At 50.0% G+C, this 19,202-nt stretch overlaps 1 protein-coding gene across 1 annotated transcript; it reads right to left on the bottom strand.

Annotated features, from left to right (window-relative positions):
- Positions 1-5,291: 5,291 nt before the first annotated feature.
- On the bottom strand, positions 5,292-11,529 carry LAG3 (lymphocyte activating 3). Its single transcript, XM_032098785.1, has 8 exons — positions 11,212-11,529; positions 10,810-10,981; positions 10,421-10,647; positions 9,896-10,153; positions 9,422-9,715; positions 8,789-9,079; positions 8,398-8,513; positions 5,292-5,915 (listed from the first exon to the last, which is right to left on the bottom strand). Exons 1-8 carry the CDS (start codon positions 11,264-11,266, stop codon positions 5,808-5,810), a joined length of 1,521 nt encoding a protein of 506 aa, XP_031954676.1. The 5' UTR covers positions 11,267-11,529; the 3' UTR covers positions 5,292-5,807.
- Between the last annotated feature and the right edge of the window lie 7,673 nt (positions 11,530-19,202).

The following is a 19,202-nucleotide window of genomic DNA, read 5'->3' as shown; positions in this document are numbered from 1 at the left end:
CCAGCTGATAGGTTCTATCAGTTCCCAGAGGAAACTGTAAGCACCCCTTAGCAAGGACGTCCCTTCCGGGACTATGCTTGCTAACCTATGACACAAGGGATCCACTGTGTTTACTCAGGAGGTGTGGAGTCTGATGGAGGAAGGCTAGCCAGGTGTGCTGGGAAGTCAGGGACTGCTTGTAGGGCACTGGACAGAGGAATCAAGAATCACTACCTATGGAAGTGGGTCACCAGAAGTGACAGGAGCTAAAGCAAGCCTAACCAAAACCAATCCCATGTTAAGGACATGTGTGAAACTCAACAGGCAGGAGAGAGGTGGCTGGGGGAGTTTTTAAGGACCTGTATGGGATACATATTGCTTTCTATCTCACTATTAAAGACCTCGGCAGAAGCAAGGGGGAGAAGCTGGCGACACTAATTGTTTTGATGCCCAGCTGGAGGTGTTTCATCAGCACAGAGGGTCTGGAACACCGCACTGGAAGCAGCTCGGGGCTCAGAGCGTTGAAGCGGGACGCAACACAAGGACCCACGCTTGCCCGGCCGAAAGCAAGGGGAGAGCAGGGCCCGGCCGTGGCAGGGGTCACGGGCGAGCTGGGCCCGGCAGCGCGGGCGGGTGCGGGCGGCAGTGCGGGGGATCCGCCGCACACGGCACTAGATGGCGGCATCGGCTCGGGACAAGGAGCTGCCGCGGACAGCGGAGCTCGGCCGGCCGCGGGAGCTCACGGAATCACAGAGAGGTTGGCGTTGGAAGGAACCTTAAAGATCATCCAGGCCAGCATCCTGCCCTGGGCAGGAGCACCTTGCAATAGACCACGATCCAACCTGGCCGTGAACACTGCTGCGGATGGGGCATCCCCGGCCTCTCTGGGCAACCTGCTCCTGCATCTCGCCACCCTCACAGTGAGGAGTTTCTTCCTTATAGCTAATTCAGGATTTTGAAGGGCTGGGGAGTGCCTGAGCAGAGGGTCCTAACTGAGCTCCTGACAGCCCCCAAGACTTGTTAGGGAGCTTGCTGGTGCGTCCTTCTTGGTCCAAAACCTGGGTCATTTTCCATGCAAAAAGAGGGAATGCTGACCTGGTGACAAGAGAGAAGACACACAGTGCTTGTAAAAGAAGAGGACCATGAGAAACCTCAGTAAGAATGAGAATTACCAAATCCTTGTAAAATCTGCCCTTGTGTGTGACCTCCTGTGTTCCTGGGCGCCAGGAGTGTCCTGCGTGCTCCCACCATGAGACCCTGTGAGACCCATCCGTTCAGGTGGGAGTGACACCCTTTTCAGATCACGCCAAATGACAGCTTCTGGAGGGAGTCACATTGAACTGGCAGGCCAGCGGGATGGAAACCTAGGAGAGAAACTCTTGAGCGTGATGGAATCCACAACTGTGAAAAGACTGTCCCAGATGCTTTGGAACTTAGTGGGTGGCACAAGATGCAGTACCCAGAACATCAGCATTCCCATAAGGAGCTTGGTTTGACAGTTTTACCTTTAGAAGGCAAATGAAAAACCCAATATATTTTGGGTTTATTCATCGAAGTGTTGAAGAAATACAAGCAGAGTACCAAGTCGTGGGGGTTTTTTCAGGATTGGTGCTGATATTGTTCCCATAAATTTGACAAGCAAGTATAAAACCCAGTGTGCCTTAGTATCCTACATAATTCGAGATCTGGTTTTAACTTTTTATTGTTTTTAAAAGGCTGTGCAGAATGCATAAAGACCACAATAGGTGTGCTTTTCTTGTTGTTCCTTTGTCAGATTATGCTATTTGCTAGCACTTAGCCTCTCACTGTAAATCCCTCAGAAGTCTGGGATCCAGAACATCTGGACATAGTTATGATTTTTTCTAATGATGCTGATCTTTCTTACTGAAAAAAAATTAGTTTGGGATTAAAGATTTTCTTCCTATTCCTTCTGGAGGAATCCTACACAAAGGAATTTGCATGCATAACACTTTCTTTGCATTCTTTAAGCCCTCCTCTCTGCTAAAAGGGAATCCACTGGATTTCCTGTGTTTTTTAAAAAGTTTTCATCCACTGTGCAACGAGTTTTTGTGGCAAGGTCTAGATAGCTGGGGAACTACAGAGTTGGCTTCTGTGAGAAGCTACCAGAAGCTTCCCCTGTGATAGATACAGCCAGTGCCAGCTGGTCCAAGACAGACCCATTACTGGCCAAGGCTGAGCCCATGGGTGGGTGATGGTGGTAGAGCCTCTGGGATAACACGGTTAAGAGGGATGAAAAAGAAAATTAACAACTGCAGCCAGAGAGAGGAGTGAGGATATGTGATAGGAATAACCCTGCAGACACCACGGTCAGTGCAGAAGGAAGGGCAGGAGGTGCTCCAGCCACCAGAGCTGAGATTCCCCTACAGCCCATGGTGCAGCCCATGGTGAGGCAGGATGTGCCCCTGCAGCCCATGGACGTCCATGGGGGAGCAGAGATCCACCTGCAGCCCGTGGAAGAGCCCCATAGCAGAGCAGGTGAATGCTCAAAGGAAGCTGTGACCCTGTAGGAAGCCCACACCGGAGCAGGGTCCTGGCAGGACCTGTGGCTCTGTGGAGAGAAGCCCATACTGGAGCAGGCTTGCTGGTGGGACTGGTGACCCCATGGGGGACACCGACTGGAGCAGTTTGTGAAGAACTGTGGCTTGTGGGAAGGACTCGTGGGAGAAGTTGGTGAAGGGCAGTCTCCTGTGGGAAGGACCCCACCCTAGAGCAGGGGAGGAGTGTGAGGAGTCCTCCCTCTGAGGAGGAAGGTGGGGCAGAGATAACATGGGATGAACTGACTGCAACCCCCATTCCCTGTCCCCCTGCGCTGCTGTGGGGGAGGAGGTAGAGAAAATTGGGAGTGAAATTAAGCCTTGGGAGAATGGAGGGTGGGATGGAGGAGGTCTTTTAAGATTTATTTTCTCAATATCCTGCTTTGATTTGATTAATTGGTAATAAATTCAAATAATTTCCCCATGGCAAGTCTGTTTTGCCTGTGATGACAATCAGTGAGTGATGTCTCCCTGTCCTTATCTGGACCAACAAGCCTCTTGTTATACTTTCTGTCTCCCTTACAGTTAGAGAAAGGAGTGATAGAGTGGCTTTGGTGGTTTGATCCAGCCAGGTTCAACCACCACATTCTGGTATGCTGAAAATATTTATCTGGGTTTTGTACCTGTAGCTGTATCCTTAAGGAAAAGCATCAGGTCTCTTTCCTTCATGTGTCATTTGCTCTATTTCCTGTTTCTATTTATTGACTCCACTTGAAACAGATTTCCAGATTTGTTTGCTTTATTGTACAGACTCTTGGTCCTTCCACCTCAACTCTACTGACTTGCCCTGTGCCATCTTGATTTGGAAATATTTTCATATTTCCTAAGAAGGAAAATCTAAACTGCATAAATACTTCCAGGCTTTTGCTCACTGTAACTGCACCATGTCAGGCATCTGCCTGTCATGACAGGCACAGTGAACAGCTGGGTACAAGCTCAGTGTTGTTGAACTTCTGTCAGAGGAGCAGACAAAACATCAAAGGGCTGGGTGGAAGTAATGCAGAGAAAGGCTCTGTGTCTCCGTGTAAACCAGCACCGCTCCCCTGCCGGGCTGCTGCCTCCTCTTCCAGAGCAAAGGACCCAAGCAGAATTGACCATGCATAGAGATGGTCACTGTCAGATGGAAACTGTCAGAGAGAAAGTCCCAAAATCTGGGATTTGTACCTGAAAGTCAGTGAGTCAGGAGGGGATGGGGAAATAACAAAAAAGGGGATGTGATAAAACGTGGTAAAATAATGACCATCCAAGGTATGATAGATCTGTGAGTCCCTCTTTTCCCAGCCTTTGTGACAGGAGAAAAGAAAAGAGATGGTGAAAGTGGAAAGCTTTCAATTCAAAACTGAGAGAGGAACCATTTTCACACAGTGAATAAGCAGACCTGAGGACTGATTGCCAGAGGAAGCCAGAGAGTACAAGGAAAAAGGGAGGTTTAAAGACAGACCAGGTGCAAATCTGAGCAATGAGAGCATCCAGGCTGGTAACAGGTAATGCTGAAAGTGTTACCCACAGGAGGAAAGAGCATCCCATTGTGTGTGAGAAGAGAGAGCAAACCACTGCCAGGCACTGAGAGAATATGATGTGGTCCTGATGAATATTGGATTGCCCCTCAGCCCCACAGGGGTTAACCAACCTCTTCTCTACCTCCAAAGCATCTGGCAGAGAGAGGTGATTGAGCTAGACAGATCACTCCAACCTGAAAAAAAATTGCAGCATTATCATCTGCCTAGGAAGATGCTGGTACCACACTGGACTGTCTTGCCCTATGTTGGTTCTGCTCCACGGTCTGCCTGAAATTGCATGTGGTGGTTGAAGCAGACAAGTCTACCTCGCAGCTCTGCTGCACTTCTCTAGGATTCAGTGGAGAAAGGAGTGTCATTTTCAGTGAAACACAGGGATAGCTGAGTAGCTGAAGAGCTGTGGAGTCCAGATGTGCTCCCTGGAGCAGGCTAGTTGTGACTTTTGGGTGCTGCTGCACTATCTACAGTCTAAGTATCCCAGAGTGGATTCACTACCTGAGTGCCTGAACCTTTTGGGGAGAGAAGGTGAGAGCCACACACTAAGAAGGTCTGTTCATGTACCTGCTGAAATAATGAAAAGCTGGCCTGGCTGTGGTGACCTTCTTTCAAGTCAAGAGAATCTTCCATCCTGAACATGGAGCAGCCACAGCCTGGAGACTCATATGGGAGAAATCACACGTGACTCTCGTTACCAGTAAGTGTTTCTTCTGGGGTGGCATTCAATGGCTGTTCAAGAGCAGCACCAGAGTCCTCCGTGGCTGTTCAGAGGGGACGTGAAGAGCATTCTCTGACTACCTGAAACCTAAACACACTGAAGGTCTTGAGAGGTAGGGCCTGGCAGACTTGTGCTTACATTGCTAAGTACATCCTTAGCAGGAGGAGAGTGACAAAGAGCCATAACATCACTTGTAGATCTTTCAGGAAAATGTGAGGACTAAAGGAATAAATGAATGAATGAGCAAGGACAGCCAGATGGGAGAAAAAAAGAAAAGAAGGCTCTCAAACACAGCAAAAAGGAGAGACTGAACCTGTGATTCTTCCTTCTCTAGTGGCATTTAATTTCCCCTTCCCCACTGTGAAAATGTCAGAAACGAACAGGCAACTTCAATAGAACAGAATTGAAAGAGAAAGAGAAGGCAGCAAAAGCCTTAGAAATGGCTTCACACAGACAGAGGTACACCCGGCTCGGTCAAATAGGAGCGATCCTCCACAAGCACACACGGGGGTCAGCGGGTTTTTTGTCCCATGGATTTATTTTAAGTTCTAAAATGAGTTTCTAATAAGTTAAAATGCTCAAAATGTGCAACAGGGCAGTGAGCAGGGCAGTGCAGGGAGAGGGAGAAGAGAAGAGAGTGAGCATGGGGGAGAAAACATTGTCAGGCTGCAGGGGAGATGAATTCCAGCCATGTCCTGCATCCAAGTGTTCCACCAGAGAAAGACTGAGAGGGAGGCCATGAAGGAGGGGCAAAGAGTGGGACAGAGATGTGGCACCAAAGCAAGCAGTAGCTACTGGCTCAAATACTCCCAACAGCTCCAAAGCATCTCTGCTGCTGGCCACTTGACTGCAGGGGTGAATCTGCCTTGCCCTGGCTGCAGCTTCCAGCCCCTCTGCAGGTACAGAGCTCCCAAGGTCTCCTGCATTGCTCATGCCACCGCTAGTCCCTCCTGAGAGGTCTGCATGGTGCCCATCTCTCTGCAGCGTGGCACACAGAGTTTCATCCTCCCATGCAGCCTAGCCCCAATGTCCCTGCTTCCATCAGCACTCCGTTTGCTGGATCTTCCCTTTCTGGTTTTCCTCCATCAACTTCCACGGCACATTGGCTGCAAACATCCCTTCCAGTGCTGGGAAGGCAGGAGTCTGTGCCTGAAAGGGAAGCAAGAGGCTACATCAGACACGAGAGAGAGACTGAATGGCACAAGTCTGGGCTTCTCCCTGCCATGGAAGAGAGTCCTGCTGCTTTCAACCATAAGGCTCCCATTCCGTCCCAGAGCCAGGGAAGAAGACACTCTCTGATACAGGCAATATCTTCTGGGGAATGCTGGTTCAACACGATCCTCTGTGGTGTCATGGGCATCAGGAATAACAAAGCAGGACATGTCTAAGGGAGAGCAAAGACTGATCTGGGCAGTGGTCGGGCCACTGTCAGGTTTGATGGTGTGCCAGACTTTAAAACACCTTTTCGGAGAGAGGCAATAAAGGCATGAAGGCTTGTGCAAAATGAGATAAGAACAAATTAAAGACAGAACCACTTTCACAAGTGACTTTCTAGACAGTGAAAAACACGTAGATCTCAGGGCTCCTGATAGCAGCAAAGTATAGGGTGACACACAGTCAGTACAGCAAGAAGGGTGAGATTAGTTAGATAATGGCTTGGTAGGTGTGATCTCGGCTAAGAGGAAGGGACTGGGGTATCGCTGACAGGTTTCTGCCAGGCTGAAGGGAAATGAAAAGCATGAGTCTTCAAAGACCAGTCATTATTGGTACAGAGAGTGTGAAAGCGCTAATGAGTTGGGCAGCTGGTAAAGCTGAGGAGCCTCATTTGGAATAAGAGGATGAGAACGTCACGCAAGACCCAGATGTTTTAGGAGAATGGAGCACTAAGCTGAATGACAGATCAATGAAATGCAACAGTACTGATCAGACATTGATAGGGTCAGGGAATTGGAATGGGAATTCCTCATGTGTGGGCAACAGCCCATTGGGTGTGCATGATACACCGTGCAGAGCATCCAGTGTCCAACCAGCGCAGGAACAGCAAATGTAATCTCAGAGGATGCCAGCAGAGAGAGGGAGAGAACCAGAGAAGAGCTGATATCTCTGCTCAAGGCACCTCATCTGCTCTCAGACGGATGATGAGCCCAGCGGGGAGTCTGTGCAGAGAAGGGTGTGAATCACAGAATCACAGGGCGGTTGGGTTCAGAAGGACCTTTGGAGATGATCCAGCCCAACCCCCCTGCTAAAGCAGGGCCATCTGAAGCCAGTCGAGGAACACCCATGGATAGAGGACCTGTGCTGAAACATGGGAGCCTGGCTTGCTCAGCACAGCAGGGCCATGGGGCCATATGTGAATGCTTAGGGGTGGTGAATATCCTGGTGGGATGAGAGCTGTGTAAGCAAACAGCTGGACACGCAGGTATCCTATTTGCTGCTAGCTGAGGCTTTACAGATACACTGTCAAGGGGCTCCTCTCCAAGGTTTTGGGCCAGAAAGATTTGTTCTGATCACCTTGCCCTGGGCTTGCGCAGTCTAGAGAGTCACACAAAAGCCATAGATTTCTGTCTCATATTATCCTTTACCATCAGTGCTGATTAAGGACGGATGACAAAGAACCTGTCACAAGCTGCTCTTGCACTACCCACAGTGGTTTTTAAAAAATTTCCACCTTGCTTCTTTTGTGATGCTGCCTGCCTTCAGTCTCCAGCCACTGGGACTTGCTAAGACTTTTCATCAGTTCTGTCACATCCCTCATCTTCAGCTCAAGGCAGTTTCAAGGCTCCCAGCTCTTTCACCAGGGTAAGCTCTCCCAAACTTATCTCCCTCTAATTGCCCAGCCCCTTCCCCACTAGAATTGTCATTGTGGGCCCTTTCCATGAGGCTAAGTAGGAGGCAGCTGCATCACAGCTACTCCCCAAAGGTGTCCCTTGCCTGCAAAAGGAAACCCTGAAGGGTGATTTTGCCATGTTATTTGCAGAGCAATAATATGAAAACTGCAGAGAAATGGTCTGACTTGTTTGCACATTTTTTTTTGACATACTGGGGAAGGATTAGTCCTGGCCTGGTCTTGGGGGTCATAAAGGCAAGGTAGAGTTTTCAGAGGATGAGATACTGGAACAAGCTGAGCAAATGAAGGGCACTAAGTTGCCAGAAGCTGAGAGCTGAGGTGTGAGGGCTGAGCCAGAAACAACAGCCCTGCATTGAGATCCAAGTCCGGGCACCAGCAGGCATTGCTACAGAACAGGAGATGGTTACATTAAAGCATCCCACTAAGGAATGAGAGAGAGAGGACATCTACAAAAGCCTGGAAATTAGCCCTCCTCTACTACAGAGTGGCTTGATCTCTGGGGGAATAAACAAAGCTGGGCTGTGATTGTCTCTTAGGAGGTTTTCTTCCTTCTCTGAGGTGTCTGACCTGCCCCCAGAGGAATGCCATGGTTAGCCAGACCTGCCAATGTCCCGGGTACATCTTTCACTCTGTGTCCATGACACCCTCAGCAGGCTGCCACAGCCCCATGCCTCCTCTGGCCACTGTGTCCCCAGGACCTTTCACTGCTGTCTCTGGAGTACTCCGGTCAAATAAGGGTGGATATACAGGAAAAATAACAGAAATGGGGTGATGGACACTTACCCTTTTTTGTAGGGCCAGAGCCACAACACAAACAGCAAGCAGGAGGAAGAGGGTGAGTGTGAGCCCAAAAGTAACCTGCCCACTGAAGATAGAGGGAGCGCTGGAGACCTGGGCACCTGTGAGGAGGAACCACGGTTAGGAAGGAAGGGACAGTTGATTTTGCACCGAGGAAAGGCTGGGACTGCACAACAACAGGCAAAATGGGAAAGAGTGAGGGGAACTGGATGGAGCAACATGCGGAACTGGTGAAAGCTGGGAGAGGATGACAAGAAGATGGGATCCAAGTGGTCCAAGAGGAGAAGGACAGGGTGAGGCTGAGAGAGGAAAGGGCACCAGAGAACTAAGTAGGGTGAGCAGAAGAGGCTGTTTACAGACCCATGGGGAACGGTACCTGTGATCTGCAGGTCATACTCCACTGCTCCCAGTCTGCCTTCTGGGCCGTATACACTGCATTCCCAGGTGCCCATGTCCTTTTGTGACACTTGGGGTATTTCCAAGATGGGTCCCATCTGGGAACTGTGGCCCTCCAAGTTACTGGGAGTAGCCACAGCCAACTTGCTCTTAGTGGGGGCTGAGTCAAGGTGCTTCCACTGGAAACGTTCATGTCCTTGGGAGTGCGTGAGGTGGCAGATGAGCAGCAAACGATTCCCCTCAGAAACCGGTCCTTGGATGCTCGGAGTCACTGCGGCAAAGGGAAAAAAGTAACCTCAAGAAAGACTACAGGCATGTCCACATCTCTTCCTCATCCATCCTTCTTCTATTGCATCTCTTCTTTATTACTTCCTCTAATTTATTTTCTTTGTCTTTCTCAGTCTTAAGAGGAATAATCAAGTCACCCAGGAAAACTCCTGATTCCAGCAGAGTCCAATGTAGTGCAGTGCCCTGAACAGAGGTCTTGTTTCCTGCCCCAGGGTGGGAACACATAACCAGGAGCTATCCCTGCTCATTGCACTGACAGGTGGGGAGGTTTATCTACAGTGAGGGACTCCAGAGGGGCAAAACACCTCCCAGTCTCTCCTCTCACCTGTAACCACGGCCAAGGTCACGTCCCTGCTGATTGTCCTGTGGCCCACAGAGACAGCGCAGCGGTACTGCCCTGCATCACCCAGCCCCACCGCGGGGAGATGCAAGGGGAAGCTTCTGCTGCTCAGATTCTGGGAGATGTCCCAGTCTTGCAAATGTCCTCCTGCAAGGTGGCTCCAGTGGGCTGCCACCACGTTCATCCCAAAGGCACTGGGAAGGTAGCTCAGAGTGCACGGCAGATCGGCTGCAGAGCCAGCTGCAGCATAGACCACAGGGTTGGTTGGGCCATCGAAACCTGAGCCAGAGAAAGAAGATAATGTGGGGTGGTGCCTGGAAAGAGCTCCTCAGGGAGGTGACTGACCTGGGAAGTGAGGACAAGGTGGGAGCTGGGAAGCTGGGGCCACTGGGGTTAGTCAGGCACATCAAGGGGATCGGCTTGGGGATGCTGGTGTATCAACACAGAGGTTGAGCTCACCTAGTACTTGCAGGTTGTATGTGGCAGAAATGATCTCCTTATCAGAGTACCGAAGCTGGCAGCGCCAGGAGCCCGCATCACTCATGGCTGGATGGAGGATGGAGAGAGCCCCGGGCGAGGAGCAGAAGGTCCTGGAGGTGGGGCCCGGGTGCTCCTTATGGAACCAGCATGTCTCCACAAGGCTGGCCCGGTGGCTGGAGTTGCAGCTCATCAAGAGCAGCTCATTTTCTACCACAGGGTTGGATGGACTGAAGGTTACTGCAAAAAGAAGAAGGTGTTGGGTTGGGGGGTGAGCTAAGGTCACAGGGGAACTACCAAACCATCCCTTTGTGCCCTCCCTGTCCTAACTTTATCCCTCAGCTGTCCCTTCAGAGCTGAGGGCAGACAGCAGGAAACTGCACTTTCTGGAGGGTGCTGCCTGTACTCCAACCTGCCCTGCCAAACACGACATCCCCACCCTATCCCACCTTTACAACCTCCCCGGTCCTAAAATCAACATTCTCCAGGTATTCCATCCTCTCCTACCTGTGATTACCCCCAGCTCCACATGGCAGCTGTGGACCTCTGTGTTGTATTTCACCCATGCCTCGTACAGCCCAACATCCTCGCTCCGGACGGGGTCGATCCGCAGGGAGAAATTGCCATTGCGTAAGGCAGAGTCCTGGAGTGACACCCGGGGCTTCATGAGCAGTGCTGTCTTCTGCAGGCCCGAGTACCCCACTTCCAGCACCACATGTGGCTCCTGGTGCACACTGCAAGCAGGACAAGTGAGCAGCTCATGCCAGAGGCAAACATGAGATCAAGGGAGGGGGCAGGAATGAGGGAATGTGGAGAAGGAGAAAAGGGGCTCAAAGGGCCTCCAACCCTCCCCAGTCCCCCCAGAAGGACTCATATCTCTTTTGGCCCTGGCATACCTTCCCCCATGCCGTTTCCACACCACAGATATCTTGTCAGGCAGCTGCTTCGAGCTCCCCCTCGTCTTTCTGGGGCTCAGGGGGCAGGGCAGCATGGCTGAACTCCCCTCTCTGACCCACACTTTCTGCTCCCTGCTTCTCCCCTCCGATAATCCTGGTAGAATGTGGCCAGCTGTAACAAGATGAAGAGTTGAGCAAAGAGTGGGACTCAATATTATCCCACTCTGGGGTGGGATTGACGTCTTTGCCAGGGTGGGTTAGAATATGGGGTGATATCCGGTCACCTTCTGTGGAGTTGGAAAGGCACAAACTCTCCCTTCCAGCCTTTCCAGGGGTCAAGTAACCCCCAGACTCAGCTTACTGAGCTAGTCTGCCCTCCCCAGTATGTTCAGCCCCTCTTACCAGTGAAAGCTAGCAGAGTGAAGGTGAGGAACAGTACCAGGAACACCAGTCTCATGGTGGCATCCAGGAGAGGGGCTGCCTCTCACTCAGGTCTGTGCTTGATGAGGCCCAAAGCTTGAAGGAGATCAGCAAAAATGAGGCATGGGCAAAGCAGGTGTTAGAGTGGGTGGGCGAGCACAGAGGGGTCAGTGGGATGTGCTTGCTCTCATGCTCTCTCTCTCTCTCTGATCAAAGCCTTTCCTTAAATGCCTTTATATTGCAGGTGGGCAGCTAATTTCCTCGTATCACTAAGAAGATGCGTCACGACCAAGAAACCAGTACAAGCCTGAGGCACGTGAGGGCAGAGGAGGGAGGGACCAGAGACACTGCTCTAAGCATCTTTTAGTGGAAATTCTTTGGGTCGCTGTTGTTTTTCTTACAGGTTTCGCTTCTATATAGCCAGTGGAAAAAGTGTAGAAGACACTTCCCAGCAAGTACCCTTCATGTTTTTCTTTCATCTCTTACCTTTTTTGGTTTGATCTTCCCGTCTCTTACAGATTCTCTCTAATTCTTTCAGGGCTTTTGAGAACATGTTGGTCTTTTTTCTGTTGTTCTTTCTTTTGTTGTTTTTCTTATCATTGTAATTTTTTTTTCCCTCCTTTAATCTTTCAAATATGCTGATTTCTCTGCTTTTTCTCATTGGTCAGTTCACAGACAGCATGAGGAAAGGGTCTGTGGTAAGCTCCAACCAGGGCACATGTGACTCATCAGTCTAGAGTCCAGGGCTAGTATGGGACACAGCTGAGGTGGTCCAAGGAGAGAGAGTGAGGAGCATCCAGGAGAGAAAAAATAAGCACTGAAGTGAGAGGCTGCATGCTGTGGCACTCTGAGGGGTGTGAGGAAGGAACTCTCCTGCTCCAGGAGCTCTGGGGGAAACCCACTCAAGTTCATGTGCTCGGGGGGCTCATCCTAGCCCCCATGCAGCTGCTGACCTTTGCACAGGGCAATACATTTCCATCCATGTGCCTCATCCTGGGGCCCCTTTTTGTCTCAGAGAACCCCCACTGTTGTGTTCACAGTTTCCAGCAACCCACTGGCTCTGACTCTTTCGGACTTAATCAGCCCTTCATGATGGGTGTCAGACACCCAAGCCCCTCGGTGGCTCATCCACCACGGGCTTGGGCTTTTTCTGAGGCTGAGAGAAGGGAGGTGACTCATAGTGGCTGCTTCTTGACTGTGGAAGGATCCTTGCTCGCTCTCTAGTTTTTCTCAGCTGTGTGGTGAAGGTGGAGGATAAAAGAGAGCCAGCGCTATGCTTCACTTCAGCAGACCTCTGTTGTAGTGACAGCTCTCAGGTCTTTCATCCCACGTGGCTCTCCAGCCTCCTGAGTTGTGGGATTGGTGTACAGGTGCAACCTTGTGTGCCTCCATGCTCCTGAGGGACTGCTCTGTAGTGGCCCTTCATGACCTCTCGTGTGACACAGCCCAGGGGATTGCATGAGAGAGGAAGAGACAAGTGAAGATAGGGGAGAACTTGTGACAGTTGTCAGGAGGTGTTTTTTCCTCCTGTTCAAGAAAAACAGTTTGTGGTGACCAGTTCAAGCAGAAAACATCAACCTCTCTTTCCCTTGAATCAGCAGCGCTAGAATGGTGTGAGTGTGTGGGTGAAGAGAGAGAGAGAGAGAGAGGAGGCAGCTGGAACTGTGGTGGGGAGACACGTACAGCTCCACAGTCCAGCATCCTCTGCTCCCCCCTCTCCTGGCTTTCTTCAGGGGACACACCCAGCTCGCTACTCTCCCCCTCTGTCTCAGCTCTCCCTGCACTCGTAGCCTTGGCACCCTGGCACTGTCCCCCTCTCACTCCCCAAACCATCCTCAGTGGAATCTGTGCTCTGGGAGATGCTTGTCTCTTGTAAAAACCAGATGTGTTTCCATCCCGCTGGCTCTTCCCCGAGAGGCGGTCCCAAGGGACTGATGCCCAGGAAAATGACAGGCATTGCCTTGGCACTGGGGTGGCGGGGGGAGGGGGGGGGGGGGGGGGGAGGGTGTATTTGGGGCCGAGGGCTTATTTTGCTGAGTGAGCACGTTGTGAAATGAAGGCTTTGGAGGCGCCGTTTTACTCAGCACCAGGCTATCTTTAGCAAAGACACGGTGACGTTCCTCTAACGACCCACTTTAAGTGCTGACTCCCTCGAATGGCATTTTCGTCATCTCCCAGAACAGGACCCCGGTGCAGCGGTGACAGTGACCGGAGAAAGATCAGCAGGGGAACGTCTTCTCAGAAGCGCCTGTGTGGGTCCCCTGGGCAGCGAGGCTGACAGGCACGCGTGGGACTCTGGCAGAGCCGTGGGGAATGACAGGCAGGCTACAACGGGAGTGGCCAGGGCCCGGGAGGCAGGAGGCCAGCTCACTAAATGCTCCTTTGTCTGCCTCAGGCATCAGTACCTTCAGCCAGGTTCCAGGCTTACCCACAGCAGTCACCTTGTGCACAGCCTTAATACATCGCTTTTCTTGTGTCTCTTGGCATGACTTAGAGGTGCAAACTACCCTTACCAAGAAAAGTAGGAATAGAAAACACTGTTCTGCAGTATCATTGAGTTAGTGTCACCGAAGGAATTTTCCGCTGCGTTTCTAGATTTCTGTGATACCATGTTTTTCTCAGAGACATTCCACTTTCATGTTTTGACCCTTGCAGCATCAAGTCTGAAACTGGTCACAATCTTCTGCTTTATGCTGACTTTCTGAGGTGCTCCAGAATTTATATGCAGACTTTAGCTGACCTAAGAAACCACGCCGTGGCTTGTAGCCTGGGTTATCAGCTGGTCTGGGTGTTCCTGAGATAGAGTTCTCAACAGAAGGACCTCGTGTAAAACATCCTGATTGCTGTTTGCCCAGTGCAAAAGCAAACACAGCAGGCAAAAACAAGTTACTTACTAATAAGAGATAACTAATAACTTCACGGCAAGGAACTGTAAACAAAAAGCAGCCACACCTGGGGAAACAGAAGGGAAAGTCTGGCAAGGATGTGGTGTGAGCAAGAGCTGCTGGGCAGGTTGGTACTCAACAGGCACCTGCACAGGCAGCAGGGTTTCCAGGGATCAGACTGGGATTAACTGCAAGACTTCTGGCACTGACTGGGAAGCTTAGGGAGCTAAAAGAGATCTAAGGTCAGCTGCAGAGGGGAAGAAGTGGAGCTGCCCTTCTCTGGGCACTTGGGACAGACGCAGTGGTCCCCAAGCCAACACCGTGCTGCTGCAGCAGGGTCAGGCAGCAGAACCCTGAAGCAGAAGGAGCCAGTGCCCACATCTTGGCAGGCTCTGTGTGAAATGCACAGTGGGGAAATGCATCGAAGTAGCACCCCTGGGGTAGGGCACTGCAAGCCACTCTATCACACAGAGGGCCATGATGGTTTCTACCAGGGCACCAACCTGAGATGCATTCTGTGTACGAAATTAAGTTCAGGGTGGGTACAAACTTCCTTTTTTGAGGAAGTGGCTGTTCCAGAGATCTTTCTGTCCCTCAGTGATGCCTGGAAGCAGCAAATTATCCCCACCGGGCAGAGTATACCACATATCAGAGGGACCCATCCACCTGAGGTGACGGGTCCCAAAAAGGAGTGAGGAGAAGAGGATTGGAAAAGAGAAAGTCCACAGCTCTCAGTAGATCTGGGTGAAAGCAAAATGTGCCCCTGCAGAAGATCTTGGAGCAGGAAGAGTGACTGGATGCTCGACTGGGAGGCTTTTTTGAAGGCCCTTTTTAGAGGGTTTTGCTGGATGGGCAGTGCCGGAGTCACCACGGGTCTCTGATGTGGTGCTGAGGGGAGTCTAGTGGTGGCCTGCTTCCCAGAATCCCATGGGAACACCTACAGGAAAGCACAGCTTTATGGGGTTTTTGGACAAATCTGCAGCCTCTTTCTTTACAGTGCTAAAAGGCAAGCACCCTTTGCAAGACAATCCTCAGCAGACAGCTAAATATCCCAGAGAAACCTGAATTAGAAAGTCAGGAGCAGCACTGGGGGGTGCTGACTGAAGCTGTGGGATGCATTTCTGCTAAAAAAACCCTGGTGACTTAATTACTGAAGAGAATCTGCAGCATTCATGGGCATATTTGGAAGCAGGCAACTGGTATCTGGCCAGCATTCGCTCTGGAGAAGTGTGTAACTGTTCTCTTTCAAAAGATCCTTCCTGTGGGAAAGATGGGATGCTGCAGGATCCCCTTTGGTCATCCACAACTACCTGTGGAGATGGTTATCAGTACCTTAGTCAGTATCTAGTTACGTGATGTCTTTGATGCCACAGCCCCTGTGTTTTGCAACACAGAGGGTGAGGTGGATTAACCACAAAAATCCATGCAGCAGGCTAGGTTACACTTTGACTCACCTCTCATTGCAGAATTCATGCTTTTAATCCAGTGGAAAAATACGCAATAGCCTCCCAAACATCCCAGGGCTGCAGTGGGTTTTCTCAAGAGCAGAGAGGTACCCAGGAGCTCGACACATGGTGCCAAGGTGGTGTCAGGACAGGCTGGGAGGCTGATGCTGGACATGTAGTGAAACCAGGGCACCCAGATTCCCCCAACAGACTGCAAAGAAGCCCCTTCTTAGGTGTGGCTTCTTTGGTTTTCAGTCTCTTCACGGTTTTGCAGGGGCTGTATGACTGCTTTTCCTGGGGATGTTTTGGCCTGTGGGACCTCCAAAACAGATTTGGGTTGTGTCTTCTGGTCTTAAGACCCAGCAGCAGACCTGGGGGAACAATGATATTTCTCTGGGTCCCAAGAGAGAAAGTTTGATCCACATATTCCAGGCTCATATCCCCATTGCTGCTGTTTCTCTCAACTGCCAATACAGAATCCCCTCAGAGAAAAATCACCAGAAAAGGATGTGCCTTCTGCTCCTGGGGCTCAAATCCATTCTGTGTCCTGCTCTGGGCAGTACCATGGGTCTCTCCAACACAGAAGAGGCACCTTGGTCTTGTTGCAGATGCTGGGGGACAAGTGTTGCTCAGAGCACAGAGAGATCTGGCTGTAGGCTTAGTTGCATGTGTCCTCAGGAGCTGTGAAAAGTAGATCTGATCCATGTGCTGTGTTTTCATGGTGCATCATGGCAGGAGAACAGGAGCCTGTGTCTCATGGTGCACTGGATCTCTGGAAGCTGCAGGCAAACACTTATTAAGTAGAGAATATGTTGTTTCTTTCTTAGTGGGAAAGCTAGATAAGAAAAAGTAGACGGTAACTCAAGGAGCATATGATACTATGAGAAATCATTTGCAGAAGAGTACAATCACAGGGAAGGTTGCTGTGGGCGATGGCACAGCAAGGAAGAGCACAGCAGTGCTCCGGAATAGTCCTGAAGAGAATAAAGTCTCTGATTTGGTGATCCCCAGCCACTTTGCTTTGAACAAAGAATTGCTAGGGAAGGAGATGGTGCATTTTTAAACTGAAAGGGCTCATTGTAAATCAAAATGGATTTATTCCTTTATAGTTTAGTTTTCAGCTGGATCAATTCTCTGCTGCTCATCAGTGTTGACAAAAGACAGGCAGCAGGAGAGATGAAAGGGAGGATGGGATTGCCCCTCTCTGCAACACTACGCATTTGTGCTGGGTTAACAGGATTGTGTGCCAGACTGCAATTCAGAGGGTGCTGGCAGCTGAGCTGTTTTTTCAATTTCCTCTCCACTTGGCACCTCATGGCAGGTAGCACCCTGTATTCTTCTCGAAGATATCTTCTACTGCCCCACTAAGAAAAAACCCACGAAACCAAATAAACCCACTTGTTTGTTAGTCACGGCATCACAGGAAGATTCAGGTGGGAAGGGACGTCCAGGTCTCCACTCCACCCCTCTGCTCCCAGCAGGGTGACTCTCAGATGAGACTGGGTTGCTCAGGGCCTGGCCCAGGCAAATCCTGAACACCTCCCATTGTGGATAATCACTGCTTGTTGTGCTCTTGCCTTTAGCACTACAAAGAGACCTCAGTGGCTCTGGAGTACCCCCATTCTCACCGTGCTGGAAGATGACTGGCACACACAACAGGCTTTCTTGGTGTAAGGGCTGAGCCTTATTCACCCTCAAGGGAGACTGGGACCAAAGAAATGGAACTATAAATGGACTTTAAAATTCCCAAGAAGGGATGGGCTCTCCTGTGTCGCGATGAGGGCTGGGAGAGACCTGGATTACCAAGATGGAGACCCAAGTAAATATTGGGAAGTTCTGCCAGGAGCTGGTCACTGGGGTGCAATTGAGGCCACATGGAATAAACATGGTTTTAAGCTTGACTTTTTTTTTTTTGTGCCATTTATAATTTTTCCTGGTTATAAGAAGTTTCAGTTTGCAGATATCAGATCCCATTCTCCAGGAGGAGTACACACTGAGCAGCGTTCTCTCCACTGTAACAGGCTTCTCTGCCAGGTTTTCCTCTGAAAGCCACAAAAGACCAAAGGACTCTCTTTAACTGCACAGCATGTGAGAGAGTAGAAGATAAAGCAGCTAATGCTTTTGTGTCCTGTGTAAATACTTCAGACCCTCTGCTGATGAGATGAAAGAGTCCTAGAAATTCAGACTACATGAGCTTCCAGTGCTAGGCTGCCACATGATTTGTTCAGCATCCAAATGCCCATGGATGTCTTATACTGCCAAAACATGGTTAGGAGGGCTGCAGAGCTCTGCAGGTGTGACTGTCTCTCCTGGCATGGTGCATATATTTGGCAAGGTTAATGGGAAGCCACTGCCTCCTAAGACCCCTGGTAAAGTCGCATTTAGAATTCAAACCTAAGGTTCTATGTTGAGGAACAAAGTATGTGGAGCACGCTTCCAGAACAGAATACAGTATCCTGGGAAGACAAGATTCCAGGGAGGGAGATAGATGATAACATGCTGTATAAAATGGGATCTCAAAGAGTGAACAGATTGTGTTACCTCTGTTTACAGCACAAGTTACTGGAATGTGTCCATATTTCGAAAAAGGATGTGGAAAAATGGAAAAGGATTTAGAAGAGTGGTACAAAAAAAGCCATCTGACTTGGGAGCCTGGGGATCTTGCTTTGAAATGAATTAACTTGAGGTGTTTGATTTCTTGTACCTAATCTGAAGAAAACAGTGGTGAGCTCAGGCAGCAATTTTACTGCAAACAAAAGGAAATTCATTTTACGTGTCACAAAGACAGAGTAATTCTTGTCAGAGGATGATGTGGAGGCCAGGAGTACAAATGAGTTCAAATACAGATTGGGCTATTTGTTGAGGATCAGTTCCTCTCTGGCTTTCAAATGTGCTGACCTGATATGACTGGCAGATGAGGATGTCCTTGACTCTTGCACAGTCCATCTTTGATATTTTTTTCCCATGAGGAGAAGATGTGAGATAGAGGCAGGCTCTCCACTCCAGCAGAGGAATCTGACCAGAGGCTCGAAATTAAACCCCAAAACCTGCCTGGAAATGAGGTGCATGTTTCGGGAAGAACTCTTGCTGTGGCCTTTTCACCACCTGCAGACTGTTAACCTGAAAAATGGTCGATGGCATCCTCTTGCTCAGCCCTAGGATATGGGGCTCTGCAGGATGAAGGAAACCAAGCCAGATGATCACCATCATAAGAATAAAACAGTATCTATTCATATTTCTCCAGGCTTTGCCCTTACTCACAGCCCTGACTGGAGGGCTTCCCTAAGAGTTCATGTGTGCCCTTTTCAAGACTCAGAAGTAAAAGCCAGCTTGTCTTGCTCTGCAAGAAAACTCCAGTGGAGGGAAACAGTGGATGAGCGTGACTGCTGAGCTGAGGCATTTAAGCCACAGGGAAAAGGAAGGAAAAAGTTCCTGGACTCAGATGAAGTGGGGTGGTGGTGGTATGTGGGTGTGGGGACTTTCCCCTGAGTTTGGCAGGGACCGCCTGTTTTTTCCCTAGCTACAGGTGCTCGGAGGGCTCATTTGTTCCAGCCCTGAAGGAGATACAGGGGTTTCTATGTTTTCATGATAATTTTTTTTCAATTACTATAATTTTCTTCTGTCTGTTGCATATTAATTCAAA

Source organism: Corvus moneduloides, chromosome 2 (genome assembly GCF_009650955.1).
Source record: "Corvus moneduloides isolate bCorMon1 chromosome 2, bCorMon1.pri, whole genome shotgun sequence".
NCBI lineage: Eukaryota > Metazoa > Chordata > Aves > Passeriformes > Corvidae > Corvus > Corvus moneduloides.
The sequence above is the reverse complement of the archived record's forward strand: the minus strand, read 5'-3'. Positions and strand labels throughout refer to the sequence as shown.

Coding starts and splice junctions, on each gene's coding strand:
- LAG3 (XM_032098785.1), bottom strand. CDS start 11,266: ATGAGACTGGTGTTCCTGGTACTGTTCCTCACCTTCACTCTGCTAGCT. Junction 8,514..8,788: donor GTATGACCTGCAGATCACAG/GTACCGTTCCCC, acceptor TCCTCCTCACAG/GTGCCCAGGTCTCCAGCGCT. Junction 5,916..8,397: donor CTCTGGCCCTACAAAAAAGG/GTAAGTGTCCAT, acceptor CTTCCCTTTCAG/GCACAGACTCCTGCCTTCCC.